The sequence below is a fragment of the Pteropus alecto genome, unplaced genomic scaffold, assembly GCF_000325575.1.
Source record: "Pteropus alecto unplaced genomic scaffold, ASM32557v1 scaffold146, whole genome shotgun sequence".
NCBI lineage: Eukaryota > Metazoa > Chordata > Mammalia > Chiroptera > Pteropodidae > Pteropus > Pteropus alecto.
This window is the reverse complement of record NW_006442107.1, coordinates 21,132,866-21,151,246: the sequence shown is the minus strand read 5'-3', so window position 1 is coordinate 21,151,246 and position 18,381 is coordinate 21,132,866. Positions and strand designations below refer to the sequence as shown.

Below are 18,381 nucleotides of genomic sequence, written 5' to 3'. Positions count from 1 at the left end.
ACTAAGGGAAAAAGCCTTTGTAATCTAATGTATATACAGCACAAAAAATTTGTCTTAAACAATGTGTATATATATCAAGTATTATGTTTAAGTGCAAGGGACTAAGTATCTAATTGAGATTATGTGGAAAATGCTATTTTCCTGAAAGATAGGGATGGATTAGAAATGCTGACTAGCAAGGCATCAGAGTGTACATTGCAAATCCAAGAATTTCAGGTTTTCTGGACAGCGTACTAATATAAGAACTTAGTGGTTGAGATAAAAAAAAATATTCAGACCCTGTACTGTTTTTTGGTATAATGCCTGCTTAATTATTGTCTTTGAGGGGTTGAAAAAGATCCTGTGTTCCTTTTGTTGTATCCTTGAATTTTGGGTGAGATTAGGGGCGGGGAAAGGGGTGATTTTTTGATACCTTGTTTCTTTTTGGTTTCTTTGGTTCAAGATTCATCTGTTAATAGGGTTTGATGTGATATTGTTTCTTCTATAGTATAATATTTTGGGATTTAACCTTGCTTTCCGCAGTAAATTATAATAATTCTGAAGTGATTATGAGCATTGTTGAGATTCAGTTTGGTCAATTTTTCCAAAGCCTAGCTAAAATTCTCTTTAAATTTTTATTATTTTTTTTAAAAGTGTATTGTTTGGTGTTAGACTTTCATTATCTCTATGTACACTTAACCTTAATTGTGAAATCTAAGCAGGACATCATTCTTAATTCTTCCTATGCTGAATTCAAAACCTGGTGGTGTACTTCGTCTCATTTCTTTAAATTCTTAAAAATATTCCTATCTGGTAGCATTAGCTGATTTACATTGCTACTGATGTATTTATTATTGGACAGCACACATAATCCTTGAGAGAGGTATTAATTTACCAACTCAACTCTTTAATTTGCTTTATACCTTATTATCACTTTGCAAAAGTTTGTAGCAAAATCAGACTGAAAATGCTACCGCATTATATTTTTTGGATGGTTTGTTATGAAGGACAGCTCTGCTGTTGTCTTTTGTACTTTCAGTACCTGTATTTTTTTTATATCTTGCCTTCCTGAAGCATGGAAAAGAAACACATTTTTTTGGATTTTACATACTGTCAGTGTCATAATTGTCTAGATAATTTAGTCCTTCCTGTTAAATATGTCTCTGTATCTGTTGAGAGTTGGCTCTTTGACACTTGATTTATTCATTCTTCATCTAGCTCCTGATTCTGCTAAAGCTTTTGGTTTTTATTTTCATTAATTTTTATTTTTGCAGTATATTTTGTTCTTGAAAACTATGTGTTTAGCATCAAGAAGTACTTCTGTTGAACTTCACCTCTGAGAGTTTGTGTGTTCTTTAAGATAATTTATTAATGTGGTTTGGGTCTTGATTAAAGTTGGTACTACCATAGTTGCACTTAAAAATGAGCAGAGACAAGTACTAAACACCAGGGATGGAATAGTCTTCAACTACTACTGCTTTGTTGCACTGTAGGGCATTGGCTTGAATTTTATGGACCTCTACTTAATATCAGAGAGACTGTGATAAGAGAAATGAAGTCTTCTGTCTTTACTACCCATAAAGGAATTAGTTCGGGTTCTCTCAAAAAAGAATGTGGCAAGCCTGTTAGGTCTTTTTGGAGCAAGATGTGTATTGCTGGTATAGGTGAGCAACCAGGCTTAAGTTTTATTAAACAAACTCTAGTTAGAATATAATACAATGCAAACCTGTTATCAGAATTCTGGTGAATCTAACATTTAAGAGTTCCAGTGACGATGGAGTCAAATTATTCCTCAGTGTTGTCTCTCCCACTGAATACAGATGTAAAACCTGGACAGAGTGCATGGAGCGGCTATTTGAGGGCTTTGAAAAGTAAATAGTAGGCAAATTGGGGAGGATGAGAATTCAAAATATCACCAAACAAGTGGCAAAGTTGCCATCCACCTCTCCTACCCCCTGACTTTCCACTCTCATTCTTTCTGCTGCTTGACCCTAGACATGGCCTGAGTCGCAGAATTGTGCAGCAAAGCATGTTAACTAAAACTCCAGTTTTCTGGCTGGAGTACCATAAAGAGGAGCCCCAGGGAACTGGAAATTTCTGGGAAGATTGTGGAAAGGGAAGAGCTCAGGAAAGCAGTCCCATATCGTTGTTTTAAACTCCTACTTTTGAGCTACACATTTGCCATATGTAGAGCTGATTCTAATCAGCATACCAAAGACTTTAAGAACTGAACTAACAAACCACTGCCAGGTCCTAAACTGACCACTGAGTGGCATGCTTTTGGGACAGATCCAAGTAGCATTGCAAAGGTTTTGAAAACTGATCTGATGTTGAAGTCACAGACCACAGAAGTCAACTTTGAACTTGTGGCCTAAAACTAACTGACCTGTTTTGCCTGCTGAAAACAACAACAGCAACAACAAAAAAACAATTATCTAAAGGATTTAAAGAACACCCAGAGTCTTATAACATAATATTTGAAATATTCAGATTATGATACAATTGCTTGGCATGAAGAACCAGAAACATTTCTACTCTCATGGGAAGAAACGATCAACATGGAAACCCCAAGATAACATAGATGTTAGAATTATCTGACAAACACTTTAAAGTAGCTACTATAAAACTACTCCAAGAAGCAATTGAACACACTTTTGAAATGATTGGAAAAATAGAAAGTCCCAGCAAAGAAATAGAACATATAAAGGACAAAGGTCTAAAGTGGAAATTTTATAGCTGAAAGTGACAACTGAAACAAATCACTCACTGGATAGGCTGAATATCTGGAAAGAGATGGCAGAGGAAAGAGTCAGTGGACTTGAAGATGGATAAATAGAATTTACCTAATCTAAAAAACAGAGAGAGAAATAGATTAAAACAAAAAATGGAACCTCAGAGACTTGCAGGACAATAACCAAAGGTTTGACATTTGTTATTGAAGTCCATAAGAAGAGAAAGAATAAAATGCTAAAAATTGTTTTGAAAAAAATAATAGCTAAATCCTCCTACCCCCAAATTTAAAGAAAGCCATAAACTGATAGATTCCAGAAGCTTAGCGAAACCCCCTCCCCAAACCGAACAGGATAATGACAAAGAAACTCTGGCTCATTCACATTACAGTCAAGCTCAGAAAACTAAAGACATACAAAAAATTTTGAGACTACCTTTAGAAAAGGATACTAGGGGAATAGTAATTCAAATGACTAGATTTTCTGTCAGAAACCATGGAGACCAGAAGGAATTAGCAAAATATTTTTAAAGTGCTGAAAGAAAAGAACTGTCAACCAACACAGAATTCTATGTCCAGTAAAAGTATCCTACAGTAATGAAGGTGAAATAAAGACATCCTCAGAAGAAGGAACATGAATACAATCTGTTGCCAGTAGACCTGCTCTAATATAATTGCTTAAGAAAGTTCTTCACAATAAAGTGAAATGATACCAAAGGAAAACTTAAACTATTTAGAAATGAAGAAGGAACAACAGAAATGGTATTACAGACTATTGTTCTGGTTGTTAATTTCTAAAAACATGTTTAATTGAAAGCAAAATTACAGCATTGGCAGGAAATTTCAATGTATGTATATGTAATATATCAAACCAACTATAACAAGTGTGAATAAAAAGACGTGGGTAAAGTGTCTGTATTCCACTTGAAGTGGTAAAATATTAAATCTAAATAGATAGAAAATTAAAGTATGTAATTGTAATCTCTAGAGCAACCACTAAAAGTTTTTTAAAACTATATAAAGAGATATACCAAAAAACAATAAATTAAATTGAAGTAATAAAAATGTTTAAATAACCCAAAAGAAGTAAGAAAGGGGAAACAAATGAAAAACAGAGGGAAGAAACAAAACAAATAATAAAATGGTAGATCTAAATCCAAACATATCTAAATCATTATGTAAGTATAAGTGGTCTAAATATTCCAATTAAAAGATAGAGATTATCAGAATGGGTTTGAAAACTGTGACTGAACTGTATCTGTCTATAAGAAACTCACTTCAAATGTAGTAATATAGGTAAGTTAAAGGCTGGGAAAAATACTTTTGTTAGAAAAGAAGAAAGTTTTAAAGTCAATAATCTAAGCTTTTACCTTAAGAAACTGGAAAAAGAGCAGTATACATCCAAAGCAAGCAAGAGGGAGTGAAATTACAGTAAAACACAGAAATCAATGACTTATAAACAGAAGGAATGAAAGTCAAACCAAAGCCGGTGCTTTGATCAACAAAATTGGTAAGTCTCTAGTAAGATTGATAAGGACAAAAATACATATATCACCAATATCAGGAAGCAAAAGATGGGAAATCATGATAGACTACAGATGTCAATAGGATAAGAAGGGAATGCAGTGAACAACTCTATGCAAATAGTTTGACGATTTACATGAAATGACCGATTTCTCGAAAAGCGCCCACTATCGAAAGTTGGCCAAGATGAAGTAGATAGAGCCTCAATAGTTCAATAATTTTTAAATAAATTGAATTTATAGTTAAAACCTTCCAATAAAGAAATCTCTAAGCACAGATCATTTTACTTAATTCTTCCAAACATTTTCAGAATTATTACCACTTCCACTCAGTCTCTTCCAGAAAGTAAGAGAAACTCTTCTAATTCATTTTATGAAGGCAGCATTACCCTGACACCAAAACCAGAAAGACATTACAAAACAAGAAAGCTATAAACCAGTATTTCTTATAAACATAAATGTAAACCTCCTCAACAAAATATTAGGAAATCAAATCAGTGATATATAAAAATAATATATCATGACCACGTGGAGATTACCCCAGGAATGCAAAGCTGTTTTAATATTCAAAAATCAGTCAATAGAATTCACTATATTAACAATCAAAGAAAGAAAAAACGTGATCATATGAATTGATGCAAAAATCCATTTGACAAATTTCAACACCCATTAATAATAATACCTCTCAGTACTCTAGGAATAAAAGGGACTTCCTCAATCTGATAAAAGGAAGCTATTAAAACCTTACCACTAATATTTTTCTGAAGTTATTGCCCCAATCTAATACCCATCTGACATCATACATAGTTATTACACTATTATTGACTATATTCCCTATTCTGTACTTTATATCCCCATGACTACTTTGTAATTGCCAGTTTGCACTTCCTACTCTCTTCCCCTTTTTCACCTATTCCCCCAACCCCCTTCTTTTTGGTAACCCTAAAAATGTTCTCTATATATGAATTTGTCTGTTTTGTTTGTTTATTTTGTTCTTTCTTGTTCCACAAGTAAATAAAATCATATGGCATTTGTTTTTCTCTGACTTATTTTACTCAGCATAATACCCTTTAGGTCCATTCATGTTGTTGTAGATGGCAAGATTTTATATTTTATGGCTGAGTAATACTCCATTGTATATATGTGCCACCTCTTCTTTATCCATTTATTCATTGATGGACACCCAGTTTACCTTCATATCTTGGCTCCTGTAAATATTGCAATGAACATATGGATACACATGTCCCTTCAAAATAGTATTTTGGGTTTCCTTGGATAAATACACAGAAATGGGATTATTGGATCCTTCTTTGTCTCTTGGTACAGCCTTTGTTTTAAAGTCTTTTGTCTAGTATAAGTATTGCTACTCCAGCTTTTTTTTTTTTTAGTTCTATTTATATAAAATATCTTTTTCCATCTCTTTACCTTCAATCTATATGTGTCTTTTATCTGAAGTGAGTCTCTTGTAGACAGCATGTGTCAGGTTGTTCTTATCCATTCAGCCACCCTATGTCATTTGATGCATTTAATCCATGTGCATTGAAAGTAATTGTTGATAGATATGTAGTTATTGCTATTTTATTATTCATATTTTTTATTTTTTTTTCTTCTTAACAAAGACCCTTTAACATGTCTTTTAATACTAATTTGGTAGTGATGAACTCCTTTAGCTTTTTCTTGTCTGGGAGGCTCTGTCTGTCCTTTGATTTTAAATAATAACTTTGCTGGATAGTGTAATCTTGGTTGTAGGTCCTTACTTTTCATCACTTTGAGTATTTCGTGCCCGTCCTTTCTGGCCTGCAAAGTTTCTGCTGTAAAAGCAGCTGATAGTCGTATGAGAGCTCCCTTATAGGTAAATTAGATGCTTTTCTCTTGCTGCTTTTAAGATTCTTTGTCTTTAACTTTTTGAGGTGTGTTGGTGTAAGCCTCTTTGGGTTCATCTTGTTTGGGACTCTCTGTGCTTCCTGGGCTTGTATTCTGTTTCCTTCACCAGGTTAGTGACATTTTTGTCATTATTTCTTCAAATAGGTTTTCAATTCTTTGCTCTCTCTCTCTTCTTCTTCTGGTACTCCTATGATGTGAATGTTGGTATGCTTGATGTTATTCCACAGTCCCCTTAAATTATCCTCATTTTTTGGATTCTTTTTTCTTGTTGCTGTTCTGATTGGGTGTTTTCTGCTACCTTATCTTCTAAATTGCGGATTCGATCCTCTGTTTCATGTAATCTACTGTTGATTCCCTCTAATGTATTCTTCATTTCAGTCTTCATTTCTGACTGGTTCTTTTTTATGTGTTCTATCTCTAAGTTCTTACCAACTTCATCTACTCTTCCCTTAAGTTAATTGAGCATCCTTATATCCGGTGTTTTGAACTCTGTATCTGGTAGATTGCTTATCTCCATTTTGTTTTAGTTCTTTTCCTGGAGATTTGTTCTGTTTTTTTTCATTTGGAACATTTTTCTTTGTCTCCCCATTTTAGCTGCTTCCCTGTGTTTGTTTCTATGTGTTAGGCAAAGCTTCTATATCTTCCAGTCTTAGTAGAGTGGCCTTATTTAGTAGGTGACCTGTGGTTACCTGAGCCAGTTCCTCCAGGTGTGTCCCTTGTGTGGGTTGTGTGTGCCCTCCTGTTGTAATTGAGCCTTTGTTGCTGTTTGCATGTCAATAGAAGGGATTAAACCTCAAGCTGATTGGTTGTGAGGACTGGCTGTGACTACCGTGAAGGAGCTATTGTGCAGGAGCTGATCCTCTGGAGCAAGATTTGCTTTAGCAGGGCTCTGATGCCTGCCCAGTCTGCCCTTTGGATGTGTCATTTGTGGAGGCGGTTGGATGGTGGTCTGGTGTGGTCTGAAGGTTGTCACTGGATATGTTGGTTCTGGGATCTCGTTAGAGGGTCTCCGTTGTTATTCAAAGTCAGCTGCTGTCTGTGCCATGCCTAGGGCCAGTTAGTATGTGCTACAAAGTGATCTGCAGATGGTCACTGCTTGTGCTGGGCTTGGAAGTGCCTGGGAGAGGCTAAGCTGTGAACCGAGGCTGGCTGCTGCTAGTGCCAAGCTTGGGGCTGCTTAGCAAGAGCTACAGGGCACACTGAGGCCAGTGCTGTTTATTTGGGGTTTACGAACCTTTGCGAGATTCTAGGAAAGTCTGTCTGCAGCTTGAGCCAAGATAGGCATTTTGTATGGAAAAGCCACCGGAAGTGGCTCAGGTGGGGTGAGGCCTCAGAATCACCGGGGCAGGGCAAACAGTGTTAACTATGTTGATAAACATAGGTTTCTACCCTAACTTTTATCTGGGAGAAAGCTGCCCCTCCAGCCCTTGCCCTGAAGCCAAACAATTCAGTTCTTCCTCATATGTCCCTGGCACCCTTCACACTGCTGTCACAGCTCTGGATCTCCCAGCAGGTGAAACCATCAACAAGTAAGTTCATATGCGGAACCTTTAAAAGGAATCCCTGGGTCTCCAGCAGCCCTTTATCTTACTCAGCCACTATCTCCACTGGTTTTTACAGCCAGAAGTTATGAGTATTTCTCTTCCAAGCACTGGGACTCCTCGCTCCTCAGGAGGGACTTCTGCAGCTGAGATATCCCTACCAATTTTTAACTGCCATACATGGGTGTGGATCCTGTTCTGAGTCTCTGTCCCTCCTACCAGTCTCCACATGGCTTCTTCTGTATACCCTTAGTTATAGGACTTCTTTCCGCTAAACTTCAGGTGATTCTCAATGATGGTTGTTTTGTAGTTTTGTTGTAATTTTGATGTGGTCATGAGAGGAAGCAAGCACAGTGTTTACGTACTCTACTATCCTTACTGGAACTCATAACATCATTCTTAATGGTGAAAGACTGACAGCATTCTTTCAGATTAGAAAAAGGCAAGAATGTCTGCTTTTATCACTGTTATTCAACACTATATTGTAAGTCCTTGCCAGTACAATAAGGCAAGAAAATGAAATAAAAGGCATATAGGTAGAGGGGAAGAAATAAAATAAGTTGTTATTTCGTTATTTCTTAAGTATTTCTTTTATAGTGCCAAAATTTTAAATTTGATGAAGTTCAGTTCATCAAAAGAAAAAGAATTTTTTTTAATGGAACTAGTTTGAGTGTCAAGAACTAAGAACTCCTTGCCAGGCCCCAAGTTATGAAGATTTTCTCTTCTGCCTTTTGATAGAAGTTTGTAGTTTACATTTAGAGTTAATTTTTATGTAAAAGGTGAGGTGTTGAGGTCAAGATAGTTTTTTTTTTCTGCTTGTAGATGTACAGTTGCACCAATATTTGTTGAAAAGACTGATTTTTCAATTGAATTGTTTTCCACAAAATCAATTCGCAATATTTATATGGATCTATTTATCAGTTCTCTGTTTTGTCTCATTAATTTATGTGTCTGTCCTTTGTCAATACCACATTATTTTGATTTCTGTAACCTTACAATAATTCTTAAAATTATGCATAGTAATTCTTCCAATTTTGTATACTTTTTTGAAAACCAACTTAGCTTTTCAGTTCCTTTGCCTTCCCATATAAATTTTAGAATCAACTTATTCATATCTATAAAAAATTAATAAATCTGTAGATCAGTTTGGAGAGAATTAAAATTAATTGTGTTGACTCTTATAATCTATGAACACAATATGTCTCTCTACTTACCTATTTTCTTTTCTTACTTTTATCTTCGTTTTACGATTTATAACATACAAATATCTGTACATTAGATTTATACTAAGTATTTCATTTGGTGAGGCGCTATAAGTGGCATTTTTAAAAACTAATTTTTCCAAATGCACCTTAATGGTATTTAGAAATAGGATTATTGTATATATTGACCTTGCATCTTGAAACCTTGCAAAACTCATTTATTAGTTATAGGAGGATTTCGATTTTCAATTTTTTGTAGCTAACTTGAGGTTTTCTGTGTAGGTAATCATGTCTTTTGCAATCCTGTTTCCAAACCTCTAACTCAATGGTGGACTGTTTTTACTGAACTGAGCTTCATCTTCATCCACTGTGTGTGCCAAGTCTGCATTAATGCACGGAACTTCCTTCTGTTCCAATTAAAAATGCCTAGTTTTTCCATATTGTGCTGGACGAGATACATTTGTTTTTGAGAAAGTTAATTGTAAATATAGGGCCAATCAAAACTATATTCAGTTTGATTTTTGCTAGAGTTTTGAAGAATCTTCTACCATATCATGTGTGAAATTTCAGAAAACCAAAGTTTAATTTGCAGAGTGGGAGAAAATGTTTTACTACACAGGGAGAGAAATTTGAGGTCAATTTAAAAACTTTTTATTTGGTGTGACTATCTTGCAAATACCATTTCTCTACAGGGGATGACTTTAAAATATAGCTTGTTTGATTTGTGCTGCAGGGTAGATTAACTAAAATCATATTTTGTCACTAGAATTTCAGGATGTGACAGCATCGGACTCTAAAACCATATATTTGATTTAAAAGGTCAGCATCAACAAAAGATAGTTTACAGCTAAGTAAACACACAGTTTAGAAGATGGATAACTGCCCTGTAATTTGTAGAGCAAATGGAAATGGTTCTTAATTCATTTTCTTTAGTGTTTTCTGCTTTACCACAGATTCAGTTACTTATGGCTTATTCTTTGTCATCATCTAAAATAACCTGAAGTGACCTTTACATTATATTTCCTAGAGACTGCTTGTTTCATCACGTACTATTTCCTATTTTCATCCTGCTTTTTTTTTAATATGTTAAATATTTTTTTAAATATGTTAAAAATTTGATTAATGCTCTTTTAAAAGAATTGTGTGTGTGTGTGTGTGTGTGTGTAAAAGGCTCCCCAGTAGGTTACTTTCAGTTGACTGTCTTGAAGTCTGATCCTGTTTGAATATTTCTCTAGTAACCAGGGTCAGGTTCTTTCTTCCTTTCCCTCCATCGTAATAAGATTTTGATAGGAATTGAGCATTCTTCCTCTTCTGGAAAAGCTTAAGGATCTGTGTAGTGATATTTTATAAGATTAGACTAAATCAGTGCTTTTCAAATTTTTTTTTTTTTTTTTAAAGAATACCATTTGACACTTACCTGCCTTGGTAAAATGATACTGTATTTCATGCTTTTATTTTTCAGTTTTAATGTCTTATTTCTCTGACTTTTAGTGGTGTATCTTTCGTTAATACCCCTGTATAGTTTAGTACCTACATACTAAAAAATTATACTCTGCAGATTTGGTCATTTTGGATTAAGAATGATGAAAGCTATACAACAAAACAGTGCTAACTCACTTTCAGTTTTTGGCATGAAGAGATACAGAGTAAATCCGTGAGAAAGTGTGCTGTATTAAAAAGGTTTATAATGAGAACACTTGCCTCTGAGTTCTTTTTTTCCCTCTTAATATTTGTGTGACCTTTATGAAGTTTTTCTAAACTCTTAGAGCCTCACTGTCTTCCTTAGTAAAAAAAAGCGGGGGCGGGGGAGGAGAGATGAAGTATATATATAATTTCCATGTTATAACAATTAATATGTATCTTTCAGTGTGGTTGAGTTGAATGAGTTAATTTTTAGAGAAGTGCTTTGTAAATCATACAGCACTGAATTGTTTCCTGTAAAATATTAAAAATTGTCTTTATTTTTAATCTTAAAAGGTTGACAATAATTTCAACAATTTCTCTCCAATTTACTGTTTAATTTATTCTTCATGCATTTCTTACCTCTGACTAAACTAAGAGATTAAGTTCTAGATGCCTTTCTTCTTTTTCCTCTACTCTGTACTTCTTCCTTACCTAAATTCTGCTTCTTAGAGGTTCAGAGATTCAGGACTAAAAGTTTGTTGGAGTAAATGAATCAGGAAATGATGTGCCTTTGGATGTTAGGAAAGTCTAATGTCTGTTTTACACTATAGCTTATTTGGTGAGGAACATAGAAACAGGCTTAGAGATCAGTTTCATTCCTCCTCTGAGCATGACTGTGTGTAAATGTTGCTTTTTTTTTTTCATTCCATCTTCTAGTTACAACAGTTGGAGCTTGCGCAGATACAGCATAGAGATGCTAACCTTACAGCTCTTGCAGCTATTGGACCAAGGAAAAAGAGACCACTAGAATCTGGGTCTGGAAATGAGGTATTGAAACAATGTTTGTTATTTTATTTTTCATGTCAAGAAAACAAGCAAAAAGGAACAAAGACATGCAAATAGTTTACCGCACCTCGCACACTATTGCTGCCAAACACTTATGAAAATTCCCCTTTGCTTATTTTATAAAATCTTAAATATTTGATTGGTTTGATAAAAATATATCACCTTGAACTTTACTCCTACATATTACTCATTTTATAATTCTTCCTACCCACCCCCATCTCTAGTCATACTGAGTCTATCTCAATTTTTTATTCCGTGCATTCTTTCTGGTAGTTCCCTGTAATCCTCTCCCTTCTATGTATCTAAATCCAGTGTGTGTATTAAGATTGACTCTGTCTTATTTTTTCCATGAGCCCTGACTATTCTTTCCCACACTGAATTCTCCTTTTCTGAGTGCATAATATGTCTGCATAGCATTAATTATTCTCTATACTCTGTATGCATATTTTTTTCTATGAGGTTTTAAACTTCTTGAGCAAGACTATAATCCTATTTTTTTATATCCCCCACAGAACTAGGCACATATATACTCAATAAATATTGTTAATTGTTTAACACCCAGGAAGGATCTCACTTGCATCTTTAGGGCAATTATTTGATATCGTGTTAGGTTTTCAGTTTGATCATCAGGGCTGAGATAGAGGTACGGTAAGAGCCCTTAGATAGGGTCAGCAGTGAGAACTGCAGCTTTTCTGTTCTGCTCTGTAAGATTGAAGTGTGCTTTGAGACAGGCGCTTTCACAGCATTGACCCTTAACATTGACAGTTCCTAAATGAATGACATCTCAGTAGAAGGGTTTTTAAAAACCTAGTTATTTTTCATTATAAATGTAATGAATGCAGTGTGTTTACCTGCAAAAAAAATTAACAATATAAAATGTTTGAAAAAAATAAACGTTTACGCCTTACAGATTTCCAATCTCCCATCCCCCGCCCAATCAGTTGTAACCATTAAGGTTTTCACATAGCCTTATAGAAATTTTTGGAATGTAGGCACATATCTCATACGCATTCACAAATCCACGTTTGATTTTATTTTTACTTAAATGTAGTTAAACTATACTTATTGTTCTTCCCTTAATATTTTCCCACCTTTCCATAATCTCCCTCCATATATAATTTATCTCTGTACTTTTAAAAGTATGACTATGGTCAACCTGCTGTATCCATGGAGACTGCATCCTTGAATTCAACAAACTGTTCATTGAAAATATTTGAAAAAAAAGTTACATTATTGCTGATGTGTATTATATAGTTAGGCCTATGAAAGTTCTGTTTGTACTGAATGTGTACAGACCTTTTTCTTGTCATTATTCCATAAATAATACAATATGACAATTTACATAGTATTTACATTGCATTAAAAGTACTCTAGAGATTATTAAAGTATACGGGAGGATGTGTGAAGGTTGTATGCAAATGCTATGCCATTTTATATAAGAGACTTGAACATCTATCTGTGAGGGTCCTGGAACCGATACCCTGCGGATACCAAGGGAGGACTATACTGTGTTTAGATAAACATAATTTATCCAATCAGTTCTCTAATGGGCATTTAGGTTGTTTGCATGTTTTTGCTTTTATTGCCTCAGAGAACATTCTTGTACCTATTGTATGCTTGTCTAAGTAACTGTAGGCTAATTCCCAGAAATGGAATTCTTGGATTAAGGGGTATGCATACTAGGAAAAACTTTTTGGACAAATGCAAACATATACAAAGAAAGAGTGAGTGAAAGATAATGAATCCCTGTATACCCACCACCCTGCTACAACTACTATAAATGTATTCCTAATCTTGTTCCATTGATATTCACACCAATTTCCACAGGTAAGTTTTACAGTCGTTTGGTTATTTTAAAGTCAATCCTAGACCCATTATTGTTCTATTCATAAGTATTATTTGCTGCTTTTGATTTTTGATAAATATTTTTAAATCACCCTCTGAATAAGTTTTATCAGTTTTTATACTCATTTCATGCCAATTCTCCTACACTCTCATTAACACTGGGGATAATCTTTGCCATCTGTTTGAAAATGCAATTTTTAATAATGTTTAAATTATGAGTAGAATCAGGCATCTTTTTCTATATATATTGGCACTTTCAATTTACTTTTTCCCACTGAGATATATTTTTTAATTGATTAAGAAAATGCTTCATACCACACTCTACATTTCAGTTTTCTGGGCATTATTCATCTAAAAGTTTTTATTTTCATTTTTAAAAAATGAGTTCTTGTTTTTGTTTCCTGGGCTTTTATTGTATTTAGAAAGCTTTTTGCTCCCTTAATTGAGATATAATTGACACTTAACTTCATATTATTTTCGATGTATAATATAATGATTTGATATATTGTGTTTTATGAATTAATCACCACAGTTAAGTCTAGTTAACATTCATCACCACACATAGTTACAATTTTTCTTTTAAGAACTTTTAAGATTTACTCTCCTAACAATTTTGAAATGTATGATAAAGTATTATTAACTGTAGCTACCATGATATATATTACATCCCCCTTTTACAACTAGAAGTTTGTACCTTTCTTGATTAGAATTATGTTAGTACTTTTAACATTTTACTTTTTAATTGCAAATGTTTGATTCATTCAGAATTTCTTTTGAATAAGAGATGAGATATGGATTTTGCTTTATTACCTCAGTTCTTCCCCATTCTCTCCCAGGTTAATAAATCATTCCAACACTATTTACTCAGTCATTCTTTCTCCGCTGATTCAAAATGCCACCTTTATCACACACAGTTTTGTATCAAATTCAAATTCCCATATATATTTGAGTTTGTTTCTATATACTCTGAGCCAGTGCTATCTAATAGATCTTTCTGTGATGAAAATGTTCGGTGTCTGTGTTGTCTTGAATAGCCGATGTGGCTGTTGAGCAATTGAGCTGTGGCTATGTGATTGAGGAAATAAAGTTTTAATTTTTAAAAATTAATATAAATTCTATTAGTTCATGTAGTGAACATATGTTGTTCTGCCTACTCAGCATTCATTCTTTTTTTTAATTACAACACATCATTTTTGGGGAGATGATGAGGATACCCTTACCAGTTCCCAGCCATTTTCTTTGATGGGGATGTTTTTGGCTTCAGTGTGAGAAGGAGCCTTAGGTCAGGCTCTCAATTCCAGAACTTTGGCCAGAGCTGATGGAATTACTGCCCAGAATTAGTGCAGGTCTGGAGTAGCTAAAGGGCACAGTGGGGAGAGGCCCTAAAAAAAAAAACCTTACTGTAAATTTTAATAGTCACTTGCAACCAGTAGCTACTGTATTAATGCAGCAAGAGTACTCTATTGATGTGTATCTATCTATGGCTATTTATTATACCATCTTAATCATTTTTAATCTCTTTTGTTATACCATCTTAATCATTTTTAGTGTACAGTTCAGTAGTGTTAAGCATTTTCACATTGTTGTGCAACATAGCTCCAGAACTTTTTTATCTGGCAAAACAACTCCCCACTTTCTTTCCCCAGTCCCTTGTCACCACCATTCTACTTTGATTCTGTGCATTTGACTACTTAGATGTCACAGTATTTGTCTTTTTGTTATTGGTTTATTTCATTCCGCCTAATGTCCTCAAGATTCTGGATCTTAATACTGTATATTTAAAAATATGGTAAAAACTAGTGCAGTAGAGAGTTTTTTATGTTTCTACTTATCTGGCACAGGATGATCCACTGCCCTTTATTTGTGGTCTGTTTGTATTTAAATGCGTGTAAATATTTTATTAAAACTGGGACATGCTATTTCAGCATTAAGCATGTTTCCATATATATGGCCTATTTAGCATACTTTTTTCTTTCGTGGCAAGAGTAGTTATTTGTATTTTTTTAATCTACATAGTTGTTATTATTTATAATATTACAACACCTGAAAAAAGTTACAGGGATGTCTACGTTCCTGTCTTATTTTTCTATATGATATCATTATACGACCAATTCTGTTTAAATGTTTGCTTTGTGGGGGAGCATCATAGCATGAGGGATGAGTACATGTGCTTTGGACTCAGATCTAGGTTTGATTCTTCACTCTCTAAGTTTTATAACTATTGACAAGTTCTTTGAACCTCACAGTTCATTTATCCCCATCTGAAAATGGGTGTAATACCTGCCGTATAATGTTTTAGGGATTAGATTATATAAAGTGCTTAATTAGTTCCTGGCCTAAAGTACAGGCTTAATAAACTGCCATTGTTGTCATCATAGTAATAGTACCATTATGTTAGCTTTTAATAGTATTCATAAGTAGTACTAGTGGTCCATAATAAATTCGAAGTATTATCCATTAATCTCTTCAGAGCTTCTCTTCTTTGTCTCATTTGAGGTTGTCACAAACTTTAGAAACATTAAGCATTTTCTGGTTTATAATAATCAGAGAGTTTTAAGTGTTTTCATTGCTTGTATGTTTGAATCTGAGAAGGTTCATAGGGTGGGGTATGAAAGAGAAATGCACTGTTGGTGTTCAAACAGTGATAAAAATCAGTTTATGTGATTTATCAGCATCAAAATGCAAAATTGTTTTTAAATTTCAACCAGATGTGTTCTAACTTGGATATAAGTATATTGAAGTGTTGTTTGCTTGGTGCTTCTTCAGATTTGAGAATTTAGGCATGTATATTTTCCCTGTATTTTCTGGACTTTAAACTTATACAGTTGTCAGACTTACTGAATTATTCAACAGCCAGTACTTTAAGCAGTGCCAACCTGAATTGAAAACATCCATTTCTTTAATGAGCTGGTGACATTTTAATACAATACTTATTTTGAAATTAGCAGAAGACTACTATCTTTTTTGTTGATTTTTTTTTTAATGGTGTTTTAACTTTAAAGGCAATTGTTTAAAAATGGGAAACTAGAAAAAAGTCTGTTGTATGCTTTTTCAGTCTTTAAGAATACTGATGATTTATTTGCCTCTCCAAGCTTAAATTACATTAGTCAAGATTGTTTAAAGCCCTTTATTCACTTGTTTTATTCCCTCTCAATGCAAAGATGACATGTGAACCATTGTATTTTTAATATTCTGCACCTTGGAAACCAAGGCTTTAGTTTTTGTTGGCTTCTTTCTAGATGGGAACCTGAAATCTTAACTCTTTCACTTAAATTTGCTATTCTAAGCATATAATCCCATAGGAGAGAGAGGTAGAATCTAGTTCTTTGTAGAGTGACCTCTTAGTTCATATGCAGGTTTTGTTCTACTGCTGGGGAGAGCTTTCAGTTTGGAAGGTTGAGTAGAATGATAATGATTTTAAAAATACTGAAATTCAGAAAATTAAGTTTAGTACCTTTAGCGTTCATTGATTACCATTTTTGCATGTAATAAATCAACAATAATAATAATAAATTTGGAGAAATTAGTTGTACACTTCATCCTTTAGTGTTTTTTTTTCTGTTATGTAAAACAAAGCAAAAATGATGCTTTTTGTCCTTAAAAAGATTTTTCTGTTTGTACAATATATGTATTAAACTAGCCTCTTACAGATTTATATTTGATAGTCTCAGAAGTCTTTGTAAAGTTGAATAGCATCAGCCGCCGTCTCATTATTCTGGCCAAAAGCAACAGGTACTAGTTATCATTTTGAACCAAATATTTATACCATAAGCCTGTTGGCTTTAAGGGAGGGATATAGTTAAAATTTACTACTTAGAGTACTTGAATTTGTCCTTAATTTACTGCTGAGGTTTGAAGTTGTATATAAGAATATATATATATGAAGTTAGTTTTTAACTTAATATAGACTATACAGATACTTTAAGATTTATAGTATTTATATGTGTGCATATTGCTTAGGTGATGTGTTTGGGGTCCTTTGGAATATTAAGACATTAATAACTTTACTTTCTGTCTTAATTTTAGATTCTTGGATGAGAAAGCATCTTTTTTCCATATTAGCAGTACTTTCAAAGAGTTCATGTAACTTATTAAATGATCCAACATTCATAACAAGTTTCTTTAGTTTTGTTGAATGTAAAGATGGGTTTTCTTTTAACCATGTAACATGTAAAAAATCATATCTTTAGACATAAAATCATATCTTTTTGGAGCTTTGAAAGTACAAACTTTAGAATGTCAGCATGCAGTTTTAATGCATTTTTCCAAACAAGTGAGGCCTCCTGAGAACATTTAATTAGTCAATTGGCTTGAAAATCCTGGTATTTCTTTAAAAAGTAAGTGGTTACAGTACCAAATCAGCTACATGTTGATTATAGTATTCATGTGTCCAATATGTATTGCTTAAAATAGTGTTCATTTGCTAACCAAAACAAAGAAATTATCATGTGTATAAATATATGCTCTTTCCATGTAGAAGTAGGTTAGAGTTTACCTTGTGTAATTTTAACTTTTAGAGATAAGAGGAGAAAGGGCTTTTATGAAACTTTATTTAGCAATAAATTAGAATATCTGATTGAAGATCAGTTCTACTTTCAGACAAATGTATTTTTTCCACAGTAGAATTTTATTTCAGAAATGAATGTTAAATATTGATAACAATTTTGCTCTTTCTCCCCACAATTAAGGGTCCATGCATTTCTTCTGTACTATGCTTTTTTGTGTGCCTTGAAAATAAGGCATTTCATATTGGGCATTCTTGTAGTGTAAAAGTAATAAATGCATTGTATTTTGAATAAAAATTTCCTGAGCTTTGATACATAACAAGTATATGACAAGGTTTGAATTAGCTAAGAAGAAATAATTTCTATTAATTTGGCAAATTTATATTGAATGCCTGCTCTTTTGAAAAATTTACTTTCATTCTTATGAAAAAGAAAAATATTTATAGTCATTTTCATAGACAGCCAGAGATTTCACCTGGGCCACTAATTTTAATATATCTGAGAAGAAATTTATCAGTCAGAGTTAGTAGTACAAACATTCTCTCTCTGTTCATCATGATTTAATATTATACCCTTAGTGTCTTAGGATGTCATAGGTACTCAATAAAAGAATTGCTTAATGGGATCCCAGAACTGCCTCTGGGTTTTTGAAGAAATCTGTGTAGTAGATAGCTACTTTTCCTCCGCTATGCTAATCCTTACAAC

The 18,381-nt window shown here is 33.6% G+C and overlaps 1 protein-coding gene across 3 annotated transcripts in view; it reads left to right on the top strand.

Annotated features, from left to right (window-relative positions):
- The window catches only part of TAF4B (TATA-box binding protein associated factor 4b), a 113,469-nt gene that overhangs the window by 80,338 nt on the left and 14,750 nt on the right, over window positions 1-18,381 (top strand). For all 3 annotated transcript variants that reach the window (XM_025038666.1, XM_006920014.3, XM_025038664.1), the window contains one exon: window positions 11,198-11,308. In XM_025038666.1, coding sequence (XP_024894434.1) covers window positions 11,198-11,308 — 111 coding nt within the window. The remainder of the gene's footprint in view (window positions 1-11,197; window positions 11,309-18,381) is intronic.